The sequence below is a fragment of the Cyprinodon tularosa genome, unplaced genomic scaffold, assembly GCF_016077235.1.
Source record: "Cyprinodon tularosa strain WSP-4 unplaced genomic scaffold, ASM1607723v1 ctg660, whole genome shotgun sequence".
Taxonomy (NCBI): Eukaryota; Metazoa; Chordata; class Actinopteri; order Cyprinodontiformes; family Cyprinodontidae; genus Cyprinodon; species Cyprinodon tularosa.
The window spans coordinates 39,710-61,681 of NW_024039408.1; the positions used below are offsets into that span (position 1 = coordinate 39,710).

A 21,972-nucleotide genomic window follows, 5' to 3' on the forward strand; every position below is an offset into this window, starting at 1 on the left:
TTCTTGTTTTACTCTGAAATATGATAAATTGGGGGGGGGTGGAGAAGGCACATTATAAAAACAATCAAAGATATAGTATTATGATGACATGACATTTCTTGCTTAAAAGCTTATATGTGTGACTTCATTTCTGTTTCTAGGTCTAGCAAGGATGAACATAATTCATGATTAACAAAACTAAAAAAACTAATAATTAAGTACTTATTTTCCACTTTGATAACAGAAATCATTTTGTGCCGAGATTAAAAAACTATTTGTCAGGCCTCTTAGCTAAATCGTATTCTGTAAAGCAACCTGACTAGTGTTTATTTAAATCAAAGGTATATTTATAAAACTGATATCATTAGTTTTACCAGGATAATAGTCACTCTTTCCTGGTTTTACCAGGAAAACCCAAATTCTGTCAGTACTCACAGAGCTTTGTTTGAAGCTTTGACCACTGGCAGCAGCCTGAGAAGAACCTCCTCTGAAGCAGAGTATTTCTTCAGGTCAAACTCATCCAGATCTTCTCCTGATGTCACTAAGATGAAGGCCAGAGCTGACCACTGAGCAGGAGACAGTTTATCTGTGGAGAGACTTCCTGATCTCAGAGCCTGTTGGATCTCCTGGACCAGAGAACGATCATTTAGTTCATTCAGACAGTGGAACAGGTTGATGCTTTTCTCTGCAGACAGATTCTTTTTGATCTTCTTCTTGATGTACTGAACTGTTTCCTGATTGGTCAGTGAGCTACTTCCTGTCTTTGTCATCAGACCTTGTAGGAGAGTCTGATTGTTCTGCAGTGAAAGACCCAGGAGGAAGCGGAGGAACAAGTCCAGGTGTCCATTTGGACTCTGTAAGGCCTTGTCCACAGCACTCTGATGGAGACTTCTTATGTTTACTGTCTTAGGTAGTTTAGATAAAAAGGAAGTCTTTTTTTGTTCTTCTTCCATCAGGTTGATTTTAGAGGTGATGAAGGTCTGATGGACATGAAGAGCAGCCAGAAACTCCTGAACACTTAGATGGACGAAGCAGGACACCTTGTCCTGGTTCTGGTACAGCCCTCTCTCCTCTTTAAAGATCTGTGTGAACACTCCAGAGTAAACTGAGGCTGCTCTGATATCGATGCCACACTCTGTCAGGTCTGATTCATAGAAGATCAGGTTTCCTTTCTGCAGCTGATTGAAAGCCAGTTTTCCCAGAGACTCAATCATCTTCATGCTCTCTGGACTCCAGTGAGGATCTGTCTCAGCTCCTCCATCATACTTGACCTTCTTCACTTTGGTCTGAACCACCAGGAAGTGGATGTACATCTCAGTCAGGGTGTTGCACTGCAAAAACAATCCAGAAATAAGTAAAAAATGGCTTAAATTAAGTATATTTAGCCTTAATTTGAGCAGGTAAATAAGATGATTTGCCAATGGAATGAGTATTTTCACTCTTAAAATAAGATAGTTAGATAATATTTACTTGAAATAAGACGATAAAATAGTTTTTTCTTATTTTAAAAGGAAATTGTCTTGTTCCATTGGCAAAGTGTCTTACTTACCTCCTCAAATCAAGAAAAAACACACTTATTTTAAGAAAAAATAACTTATTGAGATTTATATTTTTTGCAGTGTGGGCATCTCTCCTCCCTCTCTGGTCTCCAACACATCCTCCAGAACCGTAGCAGTGATCCAGCAGAAGACTGGAACGTGGCACATTATCTGGATGCTTCTAGATCTATTGATGTGGGAGATGATCCTGCTGGCCTGCTCCTTATCTCTGAATCTCTTCCTGAAGTACTCCTCCTTCTGTGGGTCATTGAACCCTCTGACCTCTGTCACCATGCCAACACACGCAGGAGGGATCTGATTGGCTGCTGCAGGTCGTGTGGTTATCCAGAGGAGAGCAGAGGGAAGCAGTTTCCCCCTGATGAGGTTTGTCAGCAGAGCATCCACTGAGGTGGACTCTGTAACATCAGTCAGGATCTCCTTGTTGTGGAAGTCCAGAGGAAGTCGACTCTCATCCAGACCATCAAAGATAAACAGAACCTGGAAGTGATCAAAGCTGCAGATTTCTTTGGTTTCAGTGAAGAAGTGATGAACAAGTTCCACCAAGCTGAACTTTTTCTCTTTCAGCACATTCAGCTCTCTGAAGGTGAATGGAAATATGAACTGGATGTTCTGGTGGGCTTTGCCTTCAGCCCAGTCCAGAGTGAACTTCTGTGTTAAGACTGTTTTCCCAATGCCAGCCACTCCCTTTGTCATCACTGTTCTGATTGGCTGATCTCTTCCAGGTGGGACTTCAAAGATGTCTTCTTGTCTGATTGTTGTTTCTGGTCTGGTTGGTTTCCTGGATGCTGTTTCAATCTGTCTGACCTCATGTTCATCATTGACCCCCCCAGTCCCTCCCTCTGTGATGTAGAGCTCTGTGTAGATCTGGTTCAGAAGGGTTGGACTTCCTGCTTTAGCGATCCCCTCAAACACAGACTGGAACCTCTGCTTCAGACTGGATTTAAGGTTATGTTGACAAACTGAAGCAAACAGCTCTGAAAGATGAAAGTTTATTGTTAGCATTGAAATAATTCCTTTTAACTGATTTTCTGTTCTTATGGAATAAATTAATAATTTATCCATCATGTTAAATCTTTATAGAAATCCTCTTACTGCTCTGCAGATGATCAGCCAGCTCCTCCTGCTTCATCCTCCTCAGGAAGTTCAGGGTGATCTTCACCAAAGCCTCTCTGCTGCTCCTCTGCTCTTCATCCTCTTCTTCCAACACCTCCTCATCCTCCCTTTGAGCTTCTGGATCATCTGGACTCAGAATCTTCTGGATCTTCTTCAGCTCCTTCTTCACAAAACTAACAATGTTTTCCTCCAGCAGCTGAACAGAACAATAAATGAAGGACACATCAGACTGAGATCATGGAGCCAAACATCAGATCCATGTTGGACAGACTGACAGTCCTCTGGTCTACAAAGTGCAGCATGGAGATGACTGTGAACAGAACCCATGGATAAGTAGTTGTAGTTCATGTACAGACCATAAATATGGAGTCCAGCTGGGTTTGATGCTGCTGGGCAGATGGAGCACTGGGAACCTCTGAGTTCTGCTGGTTCACTCTGTGGAGGAACCAGGAAGCATTAACTCACATTCTGTAGAACAACAAACAGACAAAGACCAAGGTCCTTCTGGTGTCCTGATCCTAAAGCTTTATGTCTTTTCACTTCTCTCAGGGACGACTTTCTATAGCAAAGAAGCTCCTACCTGATTAGAGTTTGAGTTTCTGATGCTCAGCATTATACAGAAGTGAAAATATTCTAAATCCATTAAATATCATAGGTTTAATATTTCATAAAACAATTGAATTAATAATTGACCAAATATCATTTAAAAACAGTTGAATCAATAACAGCCATTCAGTGATTTTCTTTTTTTTTTTTATGTCTCTGAAATATTTCAGTTTCATTAAGCTGCAGCTGCTGTTGTAGTTTCTTAGAGAAATGTCTTCTTACCAACGTTTCCCATCCCTAAATCTAACTCTACTGAAGGATCAGTAAATCTAATCCTAGTCTGTGATCAGAGGCTTTAGCTGCTGTTTCAATGACTGACAGGAAGCTGGAGACACAGTTATTAAACCTTAACTGATTAGTTCATGAACATATTCCAGAGCAGCAGCCTGTGTGAGAACAATGAAGGCAAGTTAATCAGACAGAACAACGTCCAAAGAAAGGTTAAGAAATTTACATCCTGAGTTTAATCTGTTTTCTCCATGATAGACATGGTCCAACATCTGCAGAAAGCTAACAGGATTCATGTACAGAAATAATGTTGGTCTTCAGTAAGGTTGCAACAAGGCATTTCTTTACTTGAAATCAAGAACTTTTTTTTATTAAAAATAACATTTCTTTTATATTTGAGTTTGAGATTAAAGCAAAAATAAATCAGATGAAAACAGGCTTTTGAAAGGGAAGTTTAGGCATTTCTAGAGGTAAATTATTTATGGATTGGTCTTTAATTTGGTCATTTATCTTCAATTATGTGTTTCCTTAAAGTAATTCTGTTTGAAAATCATCTTATTCAACATATGAACTAAAACTGTGTGAGAAACGTGTCAGAAACACAAAGTCAGGAATAAAGCAATCGACTAGAGTCTGAACTGGAAACAACTTATTCTGTCATTGATTTTTTCTATAAAATGATTCATCTGAATTCTGGCTTCAGCTGAAATCAGCCTGACCCCTGCTGGACCAACAGGTGAACTACAGACACTTAGAAACACCTCCAACAATGTTTTCCCTGAAATCACTGGAGACTGAATTAGTGGAAAAATGAGTCATTTCAGTTTCAAACAGTTAAAACATTTAGACAGAGCTCACCTCTTTGCAGCTGAAGGTTGGTCTGATTTAAATTCAATATAATAATCCTTTGACCAGTTGCTCTTTAAGGAAACACAGCTGGGTTCTGGTTCTGGTTGGAGGTTCTGTTGGATCCTGAAGGAAAAAGCCTGACTTCAGTCTCAGTCTAATAATGTATTTAAAGTTAAACAGTGAAGCCCAGAACTCTAAAGTGTCCCACAGTGGCTCTAGTTTGAAGTGGATCCAAATATTCCTGGTTTCACTGTAAACCGTATATTAATGATGGATTAATAATTAGCTCTGATGATAATTAATAAGGGATGATGTTTGGGTTTGTTAGCAGGAACTGAACAATAATCAGAAAGTCTGGATGTAGAACAGTGTTTGATGTGTTCTGATCTTCTATCCTGATAAACTTTCTTCCTTTGGATCAGAGTCAGAACTGCTGATGGAGAAACAAGTTCATTTATCTTCTAGTTGATTGTTTTACTTGTTCTTGTCTTAAACTGATGATCAAACCCCTTTAGAGCAGCAGCTTTATTCTCAGCTGATCATTTCTGAGCTTCTGTTCAGCTTTTTATGGTAATACAGGCCATGGTGGTGCATTCAAGGACCTTTCATTAATGTAGTAATCCACACTAAGTTTCCTATCAAAGATTCATCTTGTTCTTATCATCAATCTTCCTCCCAGCAGCAGGTCAATGATCTTGTATTTCTGATGACATGTAGCGGCTGCTGAAGCAGACTGTGGAGCAGTTTGCTAATAATCAGACTGATGATCATTTTGAATGAACACAGATGAACTTTAGAAGCTGCTGATTTCACCGATGTTTGCAGATAACAGTGAGAGATCATGTATTCCATCAGATTTAGTTTGATGGTTTAGTTTCCATCTAATAGTTGAATCAGCATCATGACTTGCCTACATGTGCATCACCTTAAGCTCTGCAGAAGCACCAACTCTGGTTCACTAATGTGACACAAGGTGATCCAGAAAGATTCAACTGGATGGAAGAACAACTGATTTTAGCTCCAATATCATCTAACAAGATCATTTAATATCATCACAATAAAACAATCCTTTGATATTTCCATTATTTAGCCTCCATCACTCACTGCTTCACATGTGAACACAGACATGAGAGAGAAAGAATTGAGTTCACATTAATATGATGGAATGAAGTTAGTTTAAACTGATTAGTGGAACATTTAGAAACAGCTCACCTGTTTGCTGATGGAGGTTGGTCTGATTTAAAATCAAAAGGGAGACCCTTTGACATGTTGCTCTTTAAAGACACACAGCTGGGTTCTGGTCCAGGTTCTGGTTCTGGTTGTTTCCTGTGAATAAAGATGGTTTGGTGATGTTCATGCTGAGCTCTGACATGGAGAAGAGTCCTGGACAGTTAGAGATGGTGATCTGACCTCTGAACTTTGCTCTGGTCCTCATGTTCTCCACACAGAGTGGTTTTAGAGGGAGGGACTCTGTCCTCTCTGTCCTCACACTGATCCATGCTGCTCACTTTGTAGTGTATTATTTGTCATCAATGATTAGAATAAAACAAGAATTAAATGTTTTTAAATGATTAAAAAGAGTTGTGTTTATAAATACATTCATGTAGGCCAAAGGGAGAAATGGAGAAGCAGTGTGTGTATGAGTCTGCACCTGGCCCTTTGAAGTCTGGATCCAAGCCGTTGTAGTGAAACAGGCACACTCATAAAAGTGAATTATTTGACATATCAAGGTTGCTCAGCCCAGCTGAACTCAGCTAAACCAACTGTGATGAATTGAGTTGTCATCTTCAAAACACACTGAGTAGTAATGGTCACAGAAAAAGTGATGTTTTACTAGGACTTGGAACACTAGGGTTATGCTGACCTGGTTTGAAGTAATATTATAATCATAGATCACATTAGAAGAAAGGCATGGTTTTGACTATTATTAATTGAAATTGTTATATGTTTCTGATTTAAGTGCACCAAATGTCATCATGACCTGTAAGGCTGTTCTCAAAGAATTATTATACTCATAAGTTACTTTGGATAAAAGCATGGTTTGAAAGATTAATAGTTAAAGAACTAATGTGTTTTTGATTTAATGACAATATATGTCATCATGATTTGCAAAGAAATGTCACTATAACCTGTAACAAAGACTGTTGATTAAATATATAAAAATATGCTGTCAAAGGGATTTACCACCGGTAAGATAAAAATAATTGGTTTTACCCGAAGAAAAAGTACCTAGAATAATGAAAAAAGGAGGAGCTTGTGGGAGGAGTCCACACAAGCTCAAGAAGTGTATAAAAGAGGCCCATTTTCATTATTTGTTCAGTTGCACGCCGGCGGTCAACTCGTGTGTGATTCCTTGTATGTTGCAATAAATTGCATTGGACCTGGACTTCGCTGCTTCTGCCTGATTTTTGGATCATTGTTTGCAAACTTTTCTGCCTTTTGAGGACTTTGAATTTTTTACAAAACTTAGCTTTAATTCTAAGTCGCTGAGGAGATTTCCAACGACAGAATTGGCGAGCCAGCCAGGAGAAGTCAAGCCCCAGGCGCCGGACCATCCTGCGGACACCAGTCGGAGGCGGGGAACCCCCAAACGGGCCCAGACATTCACCGGTTACAGGTGAGCTAATTCGTTATAATTGTCTAAATTAGTGGGGAACCAGCCTCCGGCGACTGCTTGTGGGTGTCAGGCGCCATCAGGCTCTTCTAAAAAGACCTAGTATTCCAAATTTAGTAATTATTGTCCAAATTTGATAAACATTTTTATGAGAATATATGTCAAGGCAGACTAAGCTGGGGAAGGGTCCAAGGTATGTATGAGTATATGTGAATGCATGGTTTAAGTGTTATTAATGTTTGTATTATTCTGCATTGGAACTGTTTTGTGTTTGGATTATTTTGTGAATAAGTTAAGCTTAACACGTGATGTTCTGAACGGATGATTGGTAAAAGGGACAGATTGGTCAAAGCGTTTGACGTAGCTTGTGGAAGCCATACATCCGGAACATAAAAGTACGCGTGTTACGTGAGGGTATTGTTGATTAAGATAGTCAGCGTGCTCCATGAACCAGCTTGTATTGAATTTGGTATTGAAAGGCTAAGCGATAGCCAGAATTTGTGTTGTATTAAGTATTGTGTTAAGGTATTAAGAGGCTAAGCGATAGCCAGGCTAAGGGATAGCCGGAGTATTACCGATTAAGCGATAATCGGAGAAATAGTACCGCTCTACCGGGAACGTTACCTATTTTCAGTTATCTGATTGGGTCCGGAAAAGCAGGGAAAGCGCGCATGCCACTGTAGGGGACAGTGAGGAAAAGTAAAAGTGCACTGTAGATATATATATATATATAATCATTTGCCTTGTATGTCTTGGTTAATGTGTCTTGTGTGTCTTTGTTAGTGTGAAGAGTGAAAGAGTTAAGTAACTAAAGGGGAATAAGGAGTAAACAAAGATAATAATAGTAAAGATTATAATATGGATAAGATTTAAAATATAATAATAAATTAATAGAAAAATTGTTACCAAATATAAGGTAATAATAATTAGTGAAAGTGCAAAATAATATTGGTAAATTTGTTCTTTTAAAGATCCTAACTCAAATTGTGGGGATCTAAAAATTGAAAAAAAACACGATCTGTATTGGAAAGAGCAGAACCGGTTAAATAAAAATTTATTAAGTCTATAAAGGATAGTGAATAAGCACAGACCCTAAAGGTTAAGTGACTGCTGATTGCCATGGGAGCTAATGTGAGCAAACAGACCGAGGGATTAACGCCTGCCAAACTGGTAATGATGACACACCCATCCAATAAGCGCAAAATTCAAAAATGCATGACAGAATGGCATAAGATGACATCTGGAAAAAATCGTTGGCCTAAAGAGGGCAGCTTTGATCCTTCATGCTGTGACGAGGTTGAAGAACGATTAAGAAATAAAGAAAAAAGGCGTGACCGAATGCACTTGCATAAAAGACAGAAACATGCTGAACAGAGAGATATCCTGCGATATTTTAAAGTTGAACAACAAAAGAGCCCAACAGCCCCTGAATACACTGATCATAAGTGACCACCCTATCGACCTGGCATAGCAGGCCAGTACCCAGTAGTAGTAGAATCAGGTAGCAAGGGAAAGATTACAGGACAACTCAAATTAGTATTAGAAGAAGAAGAGGAAGAAACAGAAACAACAGAAAAAGAAATAAGCAACACACCACAGACAGAGTGTAGCTACAGCAGTGAAGAAAACGATTGGGATAGAACCCCAGAAGTAAGGAGAAAATCTCCCCACAGCCGTTCCCTACCCCCAGTACGTAGTAGGCATTCACCATATCAAAGAGGCCCCACATGCCACTCAGAGCCCAGGACCAAGTCATCCTTGAAAAAATCAGTAAAACACTCAGAGCCTGTGACCAAAATAGTCTTGGAAGAACCGCCAGAACTGATGGAACAAATAAACAAGGAGGTGAAGGAGCTGACGGAAGAATATGTAAAACTCATAGAGAAGGAGGAAAAGTTGGAAAAAGAAGCACAAATGAGACAACTAAAGCATTTAAAAGAGAAATTGAAGAAATGGGACGAAGAATTAGAAAAACAGAAAAGAATGGAAACAGAGCAGCTTCTACTACAGGCCCGAGATGACGCCCCAGATCAGACAAGTCCACAGACTAAGGCCTTGATTGAAAAAGCCCAAATAAAAGAGGGAGAAGAGAGGGGAAGCGAGGAGGAAGTCCTAATAGAGGAGGCCGACTGGTCGCATGATGAAATGGAAAATGAAGGCTCAGACATGCCACCGGCAAAAGGCAGGCCAGCGACCAAAGGACGGAAGCCACTCACAGCCGAATGTGACGTGGACCTGCATATAGAAAAGAGTGGCCCTCACTCAATGGTGACCAGGTACCAAGCACGACAGCAGAAGACAGAACCAGACCAAAAAGGGACCTATATGGCCCCCCTGCTGTCTAAAGGACCACAAGAAGACAGATATGTGCCGTGGTCATTTATGGATATGATCACACTTGCTGGAAGGCTGACCCCGTTGGCAGATGGTGCTGACAGGTGGATAGAAAAGCTGGAAGAAATCACTGGAGGCATCAATCTGGCAGCTGGAGACATCAAGGCACTGCTGATCAAGACAGCAGGACACTCAGCAGCCAGAGAGGTGTTTGATGAAGCCAAGTATCCAAGGGTCATGACCTCACACCAGTATGACAAGATACCATTCAACAAAATAAGACCTGAGGTGTGGGCAGCCTTGAGGAACAAATTCCCCACCTGCAGCGACCCAACTAAGCTGAGACAAGAATGCCTAAGGGATGATGAAAGCCCCGCCCAGTTTCTGCACAGGTTCCAACAGAAATGGAAAACAGAGACTGGAAGTGATGGGAGTGAACTGAAAACATCTGGCCCCTTGTTCAGAACCTACATCAGAGAGGCCATGCCCAAAGAAGTACAAGCCAAACTGGATGGAGTTGTGGGGCTCATGAAGATGGATTGGCCTCTGTTCTCTGAGCATGTTATACACTATGTAAACATGCATCGGGCCGAAAAACGGGCCTTTGAAGACCAGAGCAAGATGCTGGCCACCAAGTTAACCCAGCTGCAGATCGGGGAATTGTCCAAGGCAAAGAAAGAGAAAGAGAAACCCAAACACCAAGCAGCACTGACTGTGGCGGCCACACCCTCAACGGAGAGTACACCAACAGGGGAGGCAGTGGTACAAGCACCAGTAGTGTCTCCTGTCATCCCTCCGCCCACACAGCAGATGCAATATCCAGCCGCGCCACCTGTGGGAGGAGCCCAGCCACAGCAGACCCAACCTCAACCAGTTCCTCCTATTCATGTACATCTAAACCAAGGAGGAGGTCCCCAACAAGCTACGTTCGGAAGAGGACGAGGGGGGCCACCCATGAGGGGAAGATGGAGGGGACCACAAGGGGCCCCAAGAAGGCCCCCTCAAGGCCAATACCAGCAGATGCCTCAGGCAGGTCCAGACATGGGACAACAGCGTGGGAGACTGCAATGCTGGGGATGTGGACAAGTTGGACACATGCAAAGAGACTGCCCCACTAACCCATGGATGGGACCTCAGCCCCCTACTGCTGGACCAGCCACCTATGGAACGGGACAAGACATATACTGGCTATAGGGGTGCCCAGAGAAACCTGATGGAGAGGCCATTCTACCTGTATTAACCCAATGTCCACAAACAGAACCCACCATTGATGTCACTATATATGACAGCCACCATCGCTTCATGATTGATACAGGAGCGGCCTACTCCTGTATAGGGAAAAGTGGAATTGGCCTGCCTCTCTCAGCATCAAAGATTCGTACAGTAGGTTTCTCTGGGAAAACCCAAATAATAACCATGACTGAGCCAGTTCCCATGATCATAGGTGAAAAGACTGTGTGTGCACCACTGCTTTACTCAGAGGATACGCCCATAAATCTACTGGGTAGAGATGTGCTGTGCCAGCTCAATGCTAAAATCAAATGTACCCCTAATGGAATTTCTTTTGAAGCAATAGACGATAATGAAGCCTACATGATGCCACTGGGCCTACATAAGACCCCACAGACAACAAGTCATAAGCCAGAAGATCAAGTATTTTGGCTGAAACTCACATCACCAACTTCCTTCCTCCAACTAGAGTGGGAAACATGGAGACCCCTGATAATGAATCACTACGAAAACTCCAAAGAACCTTTCTCCCTCTCCATTGTACCATGTTTTATGACAAAGGCAAAACACATGAAGACTACGAGAAAAGCTGGGATGAAGGAATTAACAACAAAACAACTGTCATCCAGTATGCTGACATAGTGGTTGGACCACAAGGAGCTGCAGCTGTTGTCACATTTCCTGATAAAGATGTAGCAGAATGGTTCCAAGTTACCAACTCAGCACCACACGTCACATTGCTAATTGCAGACGAGTATGAGTCACATGACCTAGGACCCATGGTTCAAAAAGCCAAGCAAGTCACTGAATGGGTCAACACAGCATGGGACTGCATTAGATTATCCAAAGATGGACTGTTCTTTAAGATCTCATTCTCACAAGCTGATGAAGTCATAGCAGAACACATTAAAGTTCCTGGGAAAAGACAAATGGCAGTGGCTGCAGAACATGAATCCCTATTAGAACAGGTCCCAGAGCAAGTATGGTCTAAAAGTAAAACAGATGTAGGATTAGTGAAATCAGCAGACCCCATCAAATTCACCATCAAACCAAATGCTAAATTGCCCCTCCAAAGACAATACCCACTTAAAAGAGAAGCAGTAGAAGGAATACAGCCCATTATCACAGGGTTAGAAACAGCAGGAGTTCTTAAACCAACAGAAAGTCCCTGTAACACACCAATTTTTCCCATCAGAAAACCCAACAGTAATGACTATAGGTTAGTCCATGATTTAAGATTAATTAATGCCATTGTAGCAGAAGAGATACCAGTAGTACCAGACCCACACACATTACTGAGTAATATACCCCCAGGCACCAAATGGTTTACTGTGATAGATCTGTGTTCAGCATTTTTCAGTGTACCGGTCCATCCAGATTCTCAGTATTTGTTTGCATTCACCTACAAAGGCCAACAATATACTTATTCACGATTACCACAGGGTTTTGTACACTCACCATCAATTTTCAATCGAGTACTGGCAAATGACTTAAATCACCTTGACATACCATCTACAATGTTGATGTATGTTGATGACATTTTGATTTGTTCTGCTTCCAAAGAGCAGTGTGAAAGAGACTCCATTACAGTGTTAACTGCTTTGGCAGAAGGAGGACACAAAGTAAGTAAACAAAAATTGCAATTCTGCCAGCAAACAGTGGAGTATCTCGGCAGGCAACTCAGTGGGGACAAGAGGTGTATTGCACCGTCCCAACTGGAAGCCATAACTCAAATGCCCAAACCTCGGACTGTTGGTCACATGTTGTCTTTTCTTGGCATGGCAGGTTACAGCAGACCGTGGGTGTGTGATTATGCCATCAAAACGGCTCCACTGAGAGCACTGATTAAAGCCGCAGGTCAAGGACACCAGTCGGCTCAATTACAATGGACAGATGAAGCAGAAGGTGCGTTCCAGCTGCTGAAACAAGACCTCCAAACTGCTCCTGCTCTGGCCAATCCAGATTATGGCAAACCATTCCATCTCTATGTGGCTGAGCGACAAGGGTATGCATGTGCAGTATTGATGCAAGACACCCCCACAGGTAAACAGCCAATTTCTTATTACAGCACAAAATTAGATGGTGTCGAAGAAGGTCTGCCTCCCTGCTACCAGGGCTTGGCAGCAGCAGCCTTCGCATACAAAAAGGCCTCAGTTCTTACTATGGGCCACCCTATTATTTTGTACACATCACATCAATTACATGCACTGCTCACCAGTCCACGCTTTGTGATAACCCAAGCTCGTCGAACAGGTTATGAAGTTCTCCTTTCAGGACCTGACTTAACAATACAACGCTGTACCACCATTAATCCAGCCACGAGAATGGTATTGCCCACAGAAGGTGAGCCCCATGATTGTCTCCAAGAGACGGACACTTTCATGAAGGTAAGGGAGGACTTATACAATCATCCAATCCCATCTGATTTGACACTGTTCGTAGACGGATCATGTGTCAGAGGTGAGACAGGTAATAGAGCAGGATATGGAATAGTCCAACTTAACCCTGATGGGACCTTTACCAAAGTACAATCAATGAGCCTAGATCAACCTTGCTCTGCCCAATTGGCAGAGATAAAAGCATTAACAGCAGCATGTAAATTGGCTACTGGTAAAAGAGTGACAATCTACACTGACAGTGCATATGGCTATGGGGTATGCCATATAAATGCTAGCATCTGGAAACAACGAGGGTTCGTTAGAACAGATGGCACCCCAGTGACACATGGGCAAGCTGTAGTAGAGTTAATAAAATCTATGCAACTTCCATCTGCGTTGGCTATTGTAAAATGTGCAGCCCATCAGTCAGCAAAAACACCTATTGCCATAGGAAATAACTTAGCAGATGAGGCAGCTAAAGAAGCCACAGGATCAGCAGTGCAGGGACCAATGATTCATGTAACTGAGTGTGAACCCATTACTAATCTAGCCTCATTAATAGAAGCCCAAAACAACGTCTCAGAAGCAGAAAAACGTCTGTGGGTGCAAAGGGGGGCGGCTCGGTTGTCACACCCCCACGCTGGGTTGTGGCGTAGTTCTCGGGGACATTTTGTACTGCCATTGTCCTTATTACCAACGGCAATTAAAATAATGCATGGACCTGATCATTGTTAACGAGCCCAAGTTGTTCAAAAGTTACAGGCAGTCTGGTGGTCACCTTATATGACACCAATGGTAGACAGAGAACTGGCCTTATGTCCGCATTGTCCTAAGTATAATGTGCGCAAAATGTTTACCCAGCCCTTAGCACATATTCCCATGCCAGACGGTCCGTTCCGCCATCTGATGATGGATTACGTTGACATGATAACTCGGGTTCAGGGAAAGAGATATATGTTGGTGGTTGTCTGTAGGTTTAGCAGATGGGTGGAGGCATGCCCCACTGCTAAGAATGACCACAAAGCAGCAGCAAGATTTTTGTGTAAAGAAGTTTTTCCTAGATTTGGCATGCCAGATACAATATCATCTGATAATGGACCTCATTTTGTTTCACAGGTGATCCAGCAAATGTTCAAACTGTTGTGCATAACACAGAAGTTTGGTTGTGTGTATCATCCCCAGTCACAGGGATCCGTGGAACGAGCTAACGGAGTGCTGAAATCAAAGATAGCTAAGATAATAGCTGACAGCAACAACCGTCTGACCTGGGTGGATGCCTTGCCTGTTGCATTGATGGCAATGCGCTCTCAAACTAACCGAATAACCCATCTTACCCCCCATGAAATGCTTATAGGTCGACCAATGCCTCTCCCACAGGTTCGTGGACCCCTGCTGCAGGAGGTCTCCTTGGCACAGCTTGAACGTGAAATGGGGGACTATCTCAGGTCCTTAACCCGCATTCACAGGCTTATATTTCAACAGGTGAAAGCAGCTCACAGCAGAGACGAGACACACATTCCAGTGGACGTCAGGGATATTCAAGTTGGTGACAGTGTGTTCATACGCGTCTTTAGACGTCAGTGGAACGAGCCTCGTAGGGAAGGCCCTTTTAAAGTTGTACTTACCACTCCCACTGCCCTGAAAGTTGAAGGTAAGCCCTTCTGGTTTCATAAAAACCACTGCACCAGGCATCGGCCTCCAGACCCACCTGGCCTTGCTCCAGGACCGACGGGCTCTGCGCATGCTGACAGGGCAGCAATAAGTCTCCCTCCGCAGCACCCCTCCACTAGCTCACAGACTTTAGATGTTGCACCGGTGTCGGGCACTGATGCGCACCCACTCCCCTCCACGTCCGGCGTCCAAAGACGTTCGGCACGTTTGGCAGCCCGCCAATCACCAATGCCAGGGGACTCTGAGGATGACAGTATTCATTCTTATGCTTCCTATCCGCCTTCTGATTCTGGTGGCAATGATGATCCTCCTTCTGCCACTGAGACTTCTTCTGGTTCTGACCCAGATCCATCCTTCGTTCAGGCACTGGACGGACTTCTTTCTTCTGACCCACCAGATGCTGGTGGCGTCCTGTCCCCTTCACATCCCTCACCTGTACCTTCCCCTTTCTTCCCCTCCCTTTCCCCTTCCTCCTCCGCGTCAAGTGGGCCGTCGATCGACTCGGTCCCGCCTACCCCATCGCCGTCTGGGCATCTCTCGGATGCGCTCTCTCCCGACTCTGACTAATCTTCTTGTAGTGTTAACCCTTTGTGGGTTAACAAGGGGGGATCTGATTAAGGTTACTACTAACACTGCAGACACACACTTAATGCGTCACACACAAACATGTGCACTAGCAATGATAACACTAGCTACTAACCAAGGGGTAATCAGTAATAATGATGGAGAAGATTTATCACTAATGCATGTGCAAATCAAAGGATATGATTATGTAATGTCTGAAGAAATTTTAGGGAAATCAATGGGGAAACATTGGCTTGGAATTCCACGAAGCATGGACTGCCGTGGGGATGGGATGGTGATCATTGAGGTAAGATGCAGAACAAACATATGCCAAAACACACTAACAGGACAAGTAATGACAGTAAAAAGAGCGCATAGAGTGGTGCAACTGATAAACAGAAGACAGAAAAGAGATCTAGAAAAATTAAAGACTGCACACTGGGAAACCAACATGTTCCAACAATGGATTCAGTACTCTGTCCAGACAATGTTCAAAGCTAAAAAGCGCCCGAAAGATGATTGTATAGCCTGTTATAATGTTAAGAAATTACCAGCCCTTCAGATTATTCCAGGAAGTAAAATAGGTGACTGTCCAGAAGTAACGGAGTGCTTTGCTCACTGTGCCATGCAGATGGCCGGAGGTCTCTCATCATTGTCAAAAGACCACACAATATGCCCCAGAGCATTGAACTCCTCAATCAATGATGTAATGAGCACGTTCTCCCTTCCACCAGTAGTACAAAAACCGGCTGAACTGATTTTTCCATTTTGTATAGCCCGAGGGAAAGAATTAGAAGAGGTGACCAATAGAACCTCTAGGCGAATGTGGACAACGGATGGATTGGTGACATGTAGTAATAGAACATGGTACCCACCAACAAAAGAAGGGAACCTCACCTATCACATTAAGTTTTGTAAAACAAGTCCCAATGCTACCATACGCTGTGAACAGGTAGTACCAGATGGGGGACATGTCATTTATGAGTTTCAACCTTCAAGTGTATCTCAATACCGAATACTGAGCCTGGCAAAGGGATCCGTCCCTTTAGGTGACATTTTTTGGATGTGTCACAATGAGACACAGATGTTGGCCACATTACCCCCACAGTGGGAAGGTGTCTGTGCACCAGTAATGCTGACAGGACAACTAAAGTTAATAGTAAATAACCCAATAGACAGTAATGTAACATCTAACGAAATAACCAAACGCACTAAGAGAAGTGCTCTCGTTAAACATGAGTGGAAAACCTCAGATGAGGTATATATCTCTTGGGATCAGGTCCCATATGGGGTACCTGAAGAACAGGTTGCTATAGGGAGTGATTGGATAAAAAGCGGGAGAGGGGCTGGTTCAGTACCAATCTATGGAACAATTGTTAATGCGCAGTATATAGCTCGCAATAGTAGATGGGTAAATCTCTTATGGTATAATCAACAAAGATTCATAAATTTTACAATAAAAGGTATGGATCTGGTAAAGGATCAATTGCATGCAACTTCACTAATGGTTCTACAACATAGGTTCGAGCTGGAGTCCCGCATGGCTGGGGACCAAGGAATATGTGATTATATAGGAGAAGATTGTTGTACCTTAATTCCCATGCACACAGATGTTAACGGTAGTCTCACAGGAGTCCTCCAGGAGATGAAACGCATGAGAGATGAACATGTACTGCAGTCTAATTGGAACACTCAGTTGAAGGGATTCTGGGACTGGTTTAATAAGCTTGGATGGGGAAAATATCTTAAAGCAGCAGGGATGATTCTAGGAGCGGTAATACTGATCATATTAGTAGTTATTTGTTGTATCATACCCCTTGTTCGGGGACTGGTCTCAAAGCTTGTTGTAAGTATAACTGGACAGTTCCCAATAGTAGAGATACAATTGGACCAAGTAATGTAGAACATAGCCATGATCTCCTCCCACCCCCACCAGGTACGTGCATTTCTTTAATAATAACTTTGTATATATGTAAATTAAATTGCATAACCATGACTCATATACTTACTCATATGGATATAGTAGTTTGCATGATGCATAGTCCATAGAGGAAGGAGTTAATATGCCTTATGATGATATCTGAATATGCCCTATTATGTCTCCAAATGCAGATAAAATTAACTATGGAGAAAACTCATGAAGAGAGAGATAATGAGGATTATGGCCGTAACCCCGAAGCCTGGTCAAACAATACTAGTGAGGGCGGCTACGCACAGGCGTCAGTAGGCACATATGTAGGAATAGCTGCAGGCTCCCATGTTTCCCCTAGGCAGCCGGAAGATCCTGCAGAGGGGCCGAGCGTTGCACCTACAGAGTGGAGCAAACCGATGAGGACACCCAGAAGGCAGCCTGATGATCAACCGCCATCACCTACTGGGAAGCCACTGTCCATCTCGCTATCACCGGGGAACCTCAGTATTGATTTCGGCCCAACCAGCACCCCTGCCAGTCCTGAGAATCCCGAGGATCGCCGACCACCGTCACCCCGCCAATATAATTATCCGCCACCATCCATTCCAGGCGTACTGGCCATCTTCGAGGTGCTAGCAGATGACATACAGCTTGATCTTGCCGAAGCTCATCATGTTGCAAAGTTCTTGGCTCATCCGCTGGAGTCATACAACACCAACAGTGATCTCAAGCCTGAAATCACCTCTATGACCAAAGCAGTTTATGCCCAATTCATGAAGGGTCTGACGCACCCCGAGCCACGTCGGTCCTTTGAACGGATGTGTCGCACCATATACAAACGCAAAGCACAGGCTGGGAAACGACAGTTGACCCGGGACAATCTGGAACTGAGGCAGGAACTTCGGGATCAGACCATTATCAACCTACAACAGCAGGTGATGCAGCTGACCACTGATCTGCAGAATATGGTTCCATATACCCAGGGGGGCCCGAACGGAGGGCAGAATTATGGACAGAATTATGGGGGCCATTTTTATCATTAATATCAACCTCAACGCCATACTGGATATAAGGACAATGCTGATTATTGATGATTATGCATACCTATGTTAAAAATATTGGTTGTATTATATACTTTATGTGACAGTACAAGTACTGTGCAGGAGAGTGCCGCTTGGTCACTCCTATGTTGGTTGTAATGACGGTCATTGACCATTAGATGATGTGCGCGCCTGCCTTAGTTCAGGCATGATGAGGTTTTTCTTGGTTATTTATGGGTGTCTTGACACCTATGCAGAGGGGGATGCGATGACTTCGCAACACAAGATGCTGCTTGGGCATTGGAATTTTCCTCTGCTGAAAAAACAGAATTAGAAAACTCCTTCTATAAAAAAAGTAAGCAACGAGGAGCAGATCCTTTTAAGTGAGCCAAGAGGGGGATCCCTCTTAGTTTAAGATGTTCTTGATTTTTACCTTCTATTTTTGCAGTTTGTCATGTTACCTTGTACTCACACTTACGATTTTTATAACAGTCACTACAACTATATGGTTTATGTTTAGTCTCACTTTAGGTTTGGTGTGCAACACATATATATATATATCCATCAGTTACTTTTTGACACTTCACTATAATGGTATTTTATGGATCATCACCTGCATAGTAACTTTGTGTTGATCCTTTTAGGATCAAAGGGGGGAAATGTAGTGTATTATTTGTCATCAATGATTAGAATAAAACAAGAATTAAATGTTTTTAAAAGATTAAAAAGAGTTGTGTTTATAAATACATTCATGTAGGCCAAAGGGAGAAATGGAGAAGCAGTGTGTGTATGAGTCTGCACCTGGCCCTTTGAAGTCTGGATCCAAGCCGTTGTAGTGAAACAGGCACACTCATAAAAGTGAATTATTTGACATATCAAGGTTGCTCAGCCCAGCTGAACTCAGCTAAACCAACTGTGATGAATTGAGTTGTCATCTTCAAAACACACTGAGTAGTAATGGTCACAGAAAAAGTGATGTTTTACTAGGACTTGGAACACTAGGGTTATGCTGACCTGGTTTGAAGTAATATTATAATCATAGATCACATTAGAAGAAAGGCATGGTTTTGACTATTATTAATTGAAATTGTTATATGTTTCTGATTTAAGTGCACCAAATGTCATCATGACCTGTAAGGCTGTTCTCAAAGAATTATTATACTCATAAGTTACTTTGGATAAAAGCATGGTTTGAAAGATTAATAGTTAAAGAACTAATGTGTTTTTGATTTAATGACAATATATGTCATCATGATTTGCAAAGAAATGTCACTATAACCTGTAACAAAGACTGTTGATTAAATATATAAAAATATGCTGTCAAAGGGATTTACCACCGGTAAGATAAAAATAATTGGTTTTACCCGAAGAAAAAGTACCTAGAATAATGAAAAAAGGAGGAGCTTGTGGGAGGAGTCCACACAAGCTCAAGAAGTGTATAAAAGAGGCCCATTTTCATTATTTGTTCAGTTGCACGCCGGCGGTCAACTCGTGTGTGATTCCTTGTATGTTGCAATAAATTGCATTGGACCTGGACTTCGCTGCTTCTGCCTGATTTTTGGATCATTGTTTGCAAACTTTTCTGCCTTTTGAGGACTTTGAATTTTTTACAAAACTTAGCTTTAATTCTAAGTCGCTGAGGAGATTTCCAACGACAACTTCACATCAGCTCACACACCTGCAGCTGCAGCCAAGAACACAGGATGAAGCTACATTAACATTCACTGATTCCCACCTGTAGGATACAGTAGCTGTTTACCATCTATTACAGAAATACTAAATACTAAAGTTTATCGAACATTAAAAAATAAAACAAAGGACTGATGAAATGTGTCTTTATCTCTTAGGCTACATTCACACAGCAGCCTGAAGTGACCCAAATCCGTTTTTTTGGCCCATATGCGGCCTGGATCTGATCTTTTTATGGCAGTCTTGAGTTTTTATAGTTGGAAAAGACCGCTACATGCACGTCGGTACTACCATCCATGTTTACTTCTGTGAAGTCAAATGAGAAAAGAGGAAAAAAAAAAAAAGTGCACTGTTTCACACGGACCTATAAGAGGGATGGACAATTGAGGAAGGAGCAGAGGGGCGTTTCTCAATTCACGAAAATGCGAGTACGTACTCGCGTTCTCGTGAAGTCCGTTCTTGGCGAGAACGCAGGAAGATCGGACTTCACGAGAACGCGAGCATGCAAGCAAGTATGTGTATTGGAACAGAAGCGTACCCGTGACGTCATCACATGCAACGTTCTTTAGCATTTCTTTAACAGTCAAAACTATTTATTCCCTACTCAAAACATTTTGAAAACAATATTTTTAATTTCTAAAGCTTAAAAAACATTTAAAAAAATTACCGAACTGCAAAAAACCGCCATCAGAACGAGCGGTAGTTCAAGCTGCGGCCGCGGGGCATTCTGGGGAAGCGGTCAGTCTGAAGAACGCACAAGTCTGCTCTGATGCATGCTCGATAAAGAGGGCGGGGCGAGAACAACATCCGGGGATTTGTTGCGTTCTCGACCTGGCGTTCTCGAGAATTGGAACGGTACTCGGGCTGAGGCTGATGACGTGTCACGAGCACACGAGAACGCTCAAGAACGCATATTGAGAAACGCCCGAGGAGAAAGCCAGACAAAGAGGACAAAAGTTTGGGACTCTTATGATCAGAGATCCTGTTGGACTTGTGCAGATCTGGATGAATCTGTAGACAGGTGGAGAGGCAGCCGGTAAGAGAAGCTGTAATTTATGAGATCAAACTGTAAGGTTACCGACGTTCCTCCAGCCTGGCCTTCAGTTTGCCATTAACACCAATTAACAGCTACACCTGAACTGAAGAGGTGGATTGTGGTGCTCAAGTCTGAAGTTGTTTAATTTTATGGTTGAACTTATTGTAATTTTGTTAAATAGTAAATTTTGGCATTAAGTTTAACTATAGATTAAGAAGAATAACAATATGAAGCTATTCATAAAATAAAGTAGTATTTGTGTATTTAAATAAATGTAATTGTAAATATTTATTTGAAATGTATTTGAAAGTTAAGGAACTTAAGCTTAGTTACTTGTTCATTTAACTTTAATGACTTTGTGGGTTTGTTTCGCAGCGGTTTGCTTAGTGTTGTACAGTTTATGATTTCCTTTGTAGTTTAAGTGGGACTAATTTATGAAAGCTAATATACAAATCAGTATTTATTTTTCTTCTTTTGGGTTTGTTTAAAGGTTTTTACCTGCTTCTGGACCAATTGTAAATATATCCTGACACTAATAAATGGAGGATAAAAGGAAGAAAACTATGTGGTCCTTTGAGTAAAACCCTGTTGAACAAAGTCTGCATCAATTTATCCATCCCTTTTCAAGTGGGGAAGCTGCATAAGATAGAAGAGAACTTGAAAACTTCCGTAAACACAGAGCACCCTGGCCTGTAACGTCATTGCATCCTGTATTGCGCATGTGGGACACTTGCGTTGTATGAATGCAATACACACAGGAGATCACAAGTCGCATATATTTGGAAATATGAACAGCAACGCAAAGAAAATCGGAATTCACAAAAAATCGGGATTGAGCATCAAGGCCTGCAGTGTAAATATAGCCTTAGTTGTTATACAGTCATTTCCATTAGTTGTTGTAGCAAACAGAACGAAACCGCTAATGAGACACCTGCCCAGGTGTGTTATCAGGCCCTGGGGCCTTCCTTGGATTGACTCTCCTCAGAGTTTTCCTCACTTCAGCTACGTCCAGGTTTAGTGCCTCCTCCCCCTGGTGTGGAACAGCTTTCACTGCTGGAGGCTGCTTAGTGACTCAAACCTTCCAAAGAAGCTGTTCACTTAATTTAGGAAGTCAGCATCAGATACACCCACTGGGGGGGAGGGTGTGTTGTAGTCTGTGATCTCCCATAT

General features: G+C 42.3%; 1 protein-coding gene across 1 annotated transcript in view; it reads right to left on the bottom strand.

Moving 5' to 3' along the window:
• Positions 1–21,972, bottom strand: part of LOC119799533 (NACHT, LRR and PYD domains-containing protein 12-like) — a 63,825-nt gene that overhangs the window by 39,193 nt on the left and 2,660 nt on the right. The window contains exons 2-9 of the mRNA XM_038309473.1: positions 19,736–19,761; positions 5,745–5,841; positions 5,547–5,660; positions 4,344–4,457; positions 3,008–3,086; positions 2,631–2,847; positions 1,603–2,512; positions 415–1,308 (exon numbers count right to left, since the gene is read on the bottom strand). Coding sequence (XP_038165401.1) covers positions 415–1,308; positions 1,603–2,512; positions 2,631–2,847; positions 3,008–3,086; positions 4,344–4,457; positions 5,547–5,660; positions 5,745–5,833 — 2,417 coding nt within the window. The 5' untranslated portion in view covers positions 5,834–5,841; positions 19,736–19,761. The remainder of the gene's footprint in view (positions 1–414; positions 1,309–1,602; positions 2,513–2,630; positions 2,848–3,007; positions 3,087–4,343; positions 4,458–5,546; positions 5,661–5,744; positions 5,842–19,735; positions 19,762–21,972) is intronic.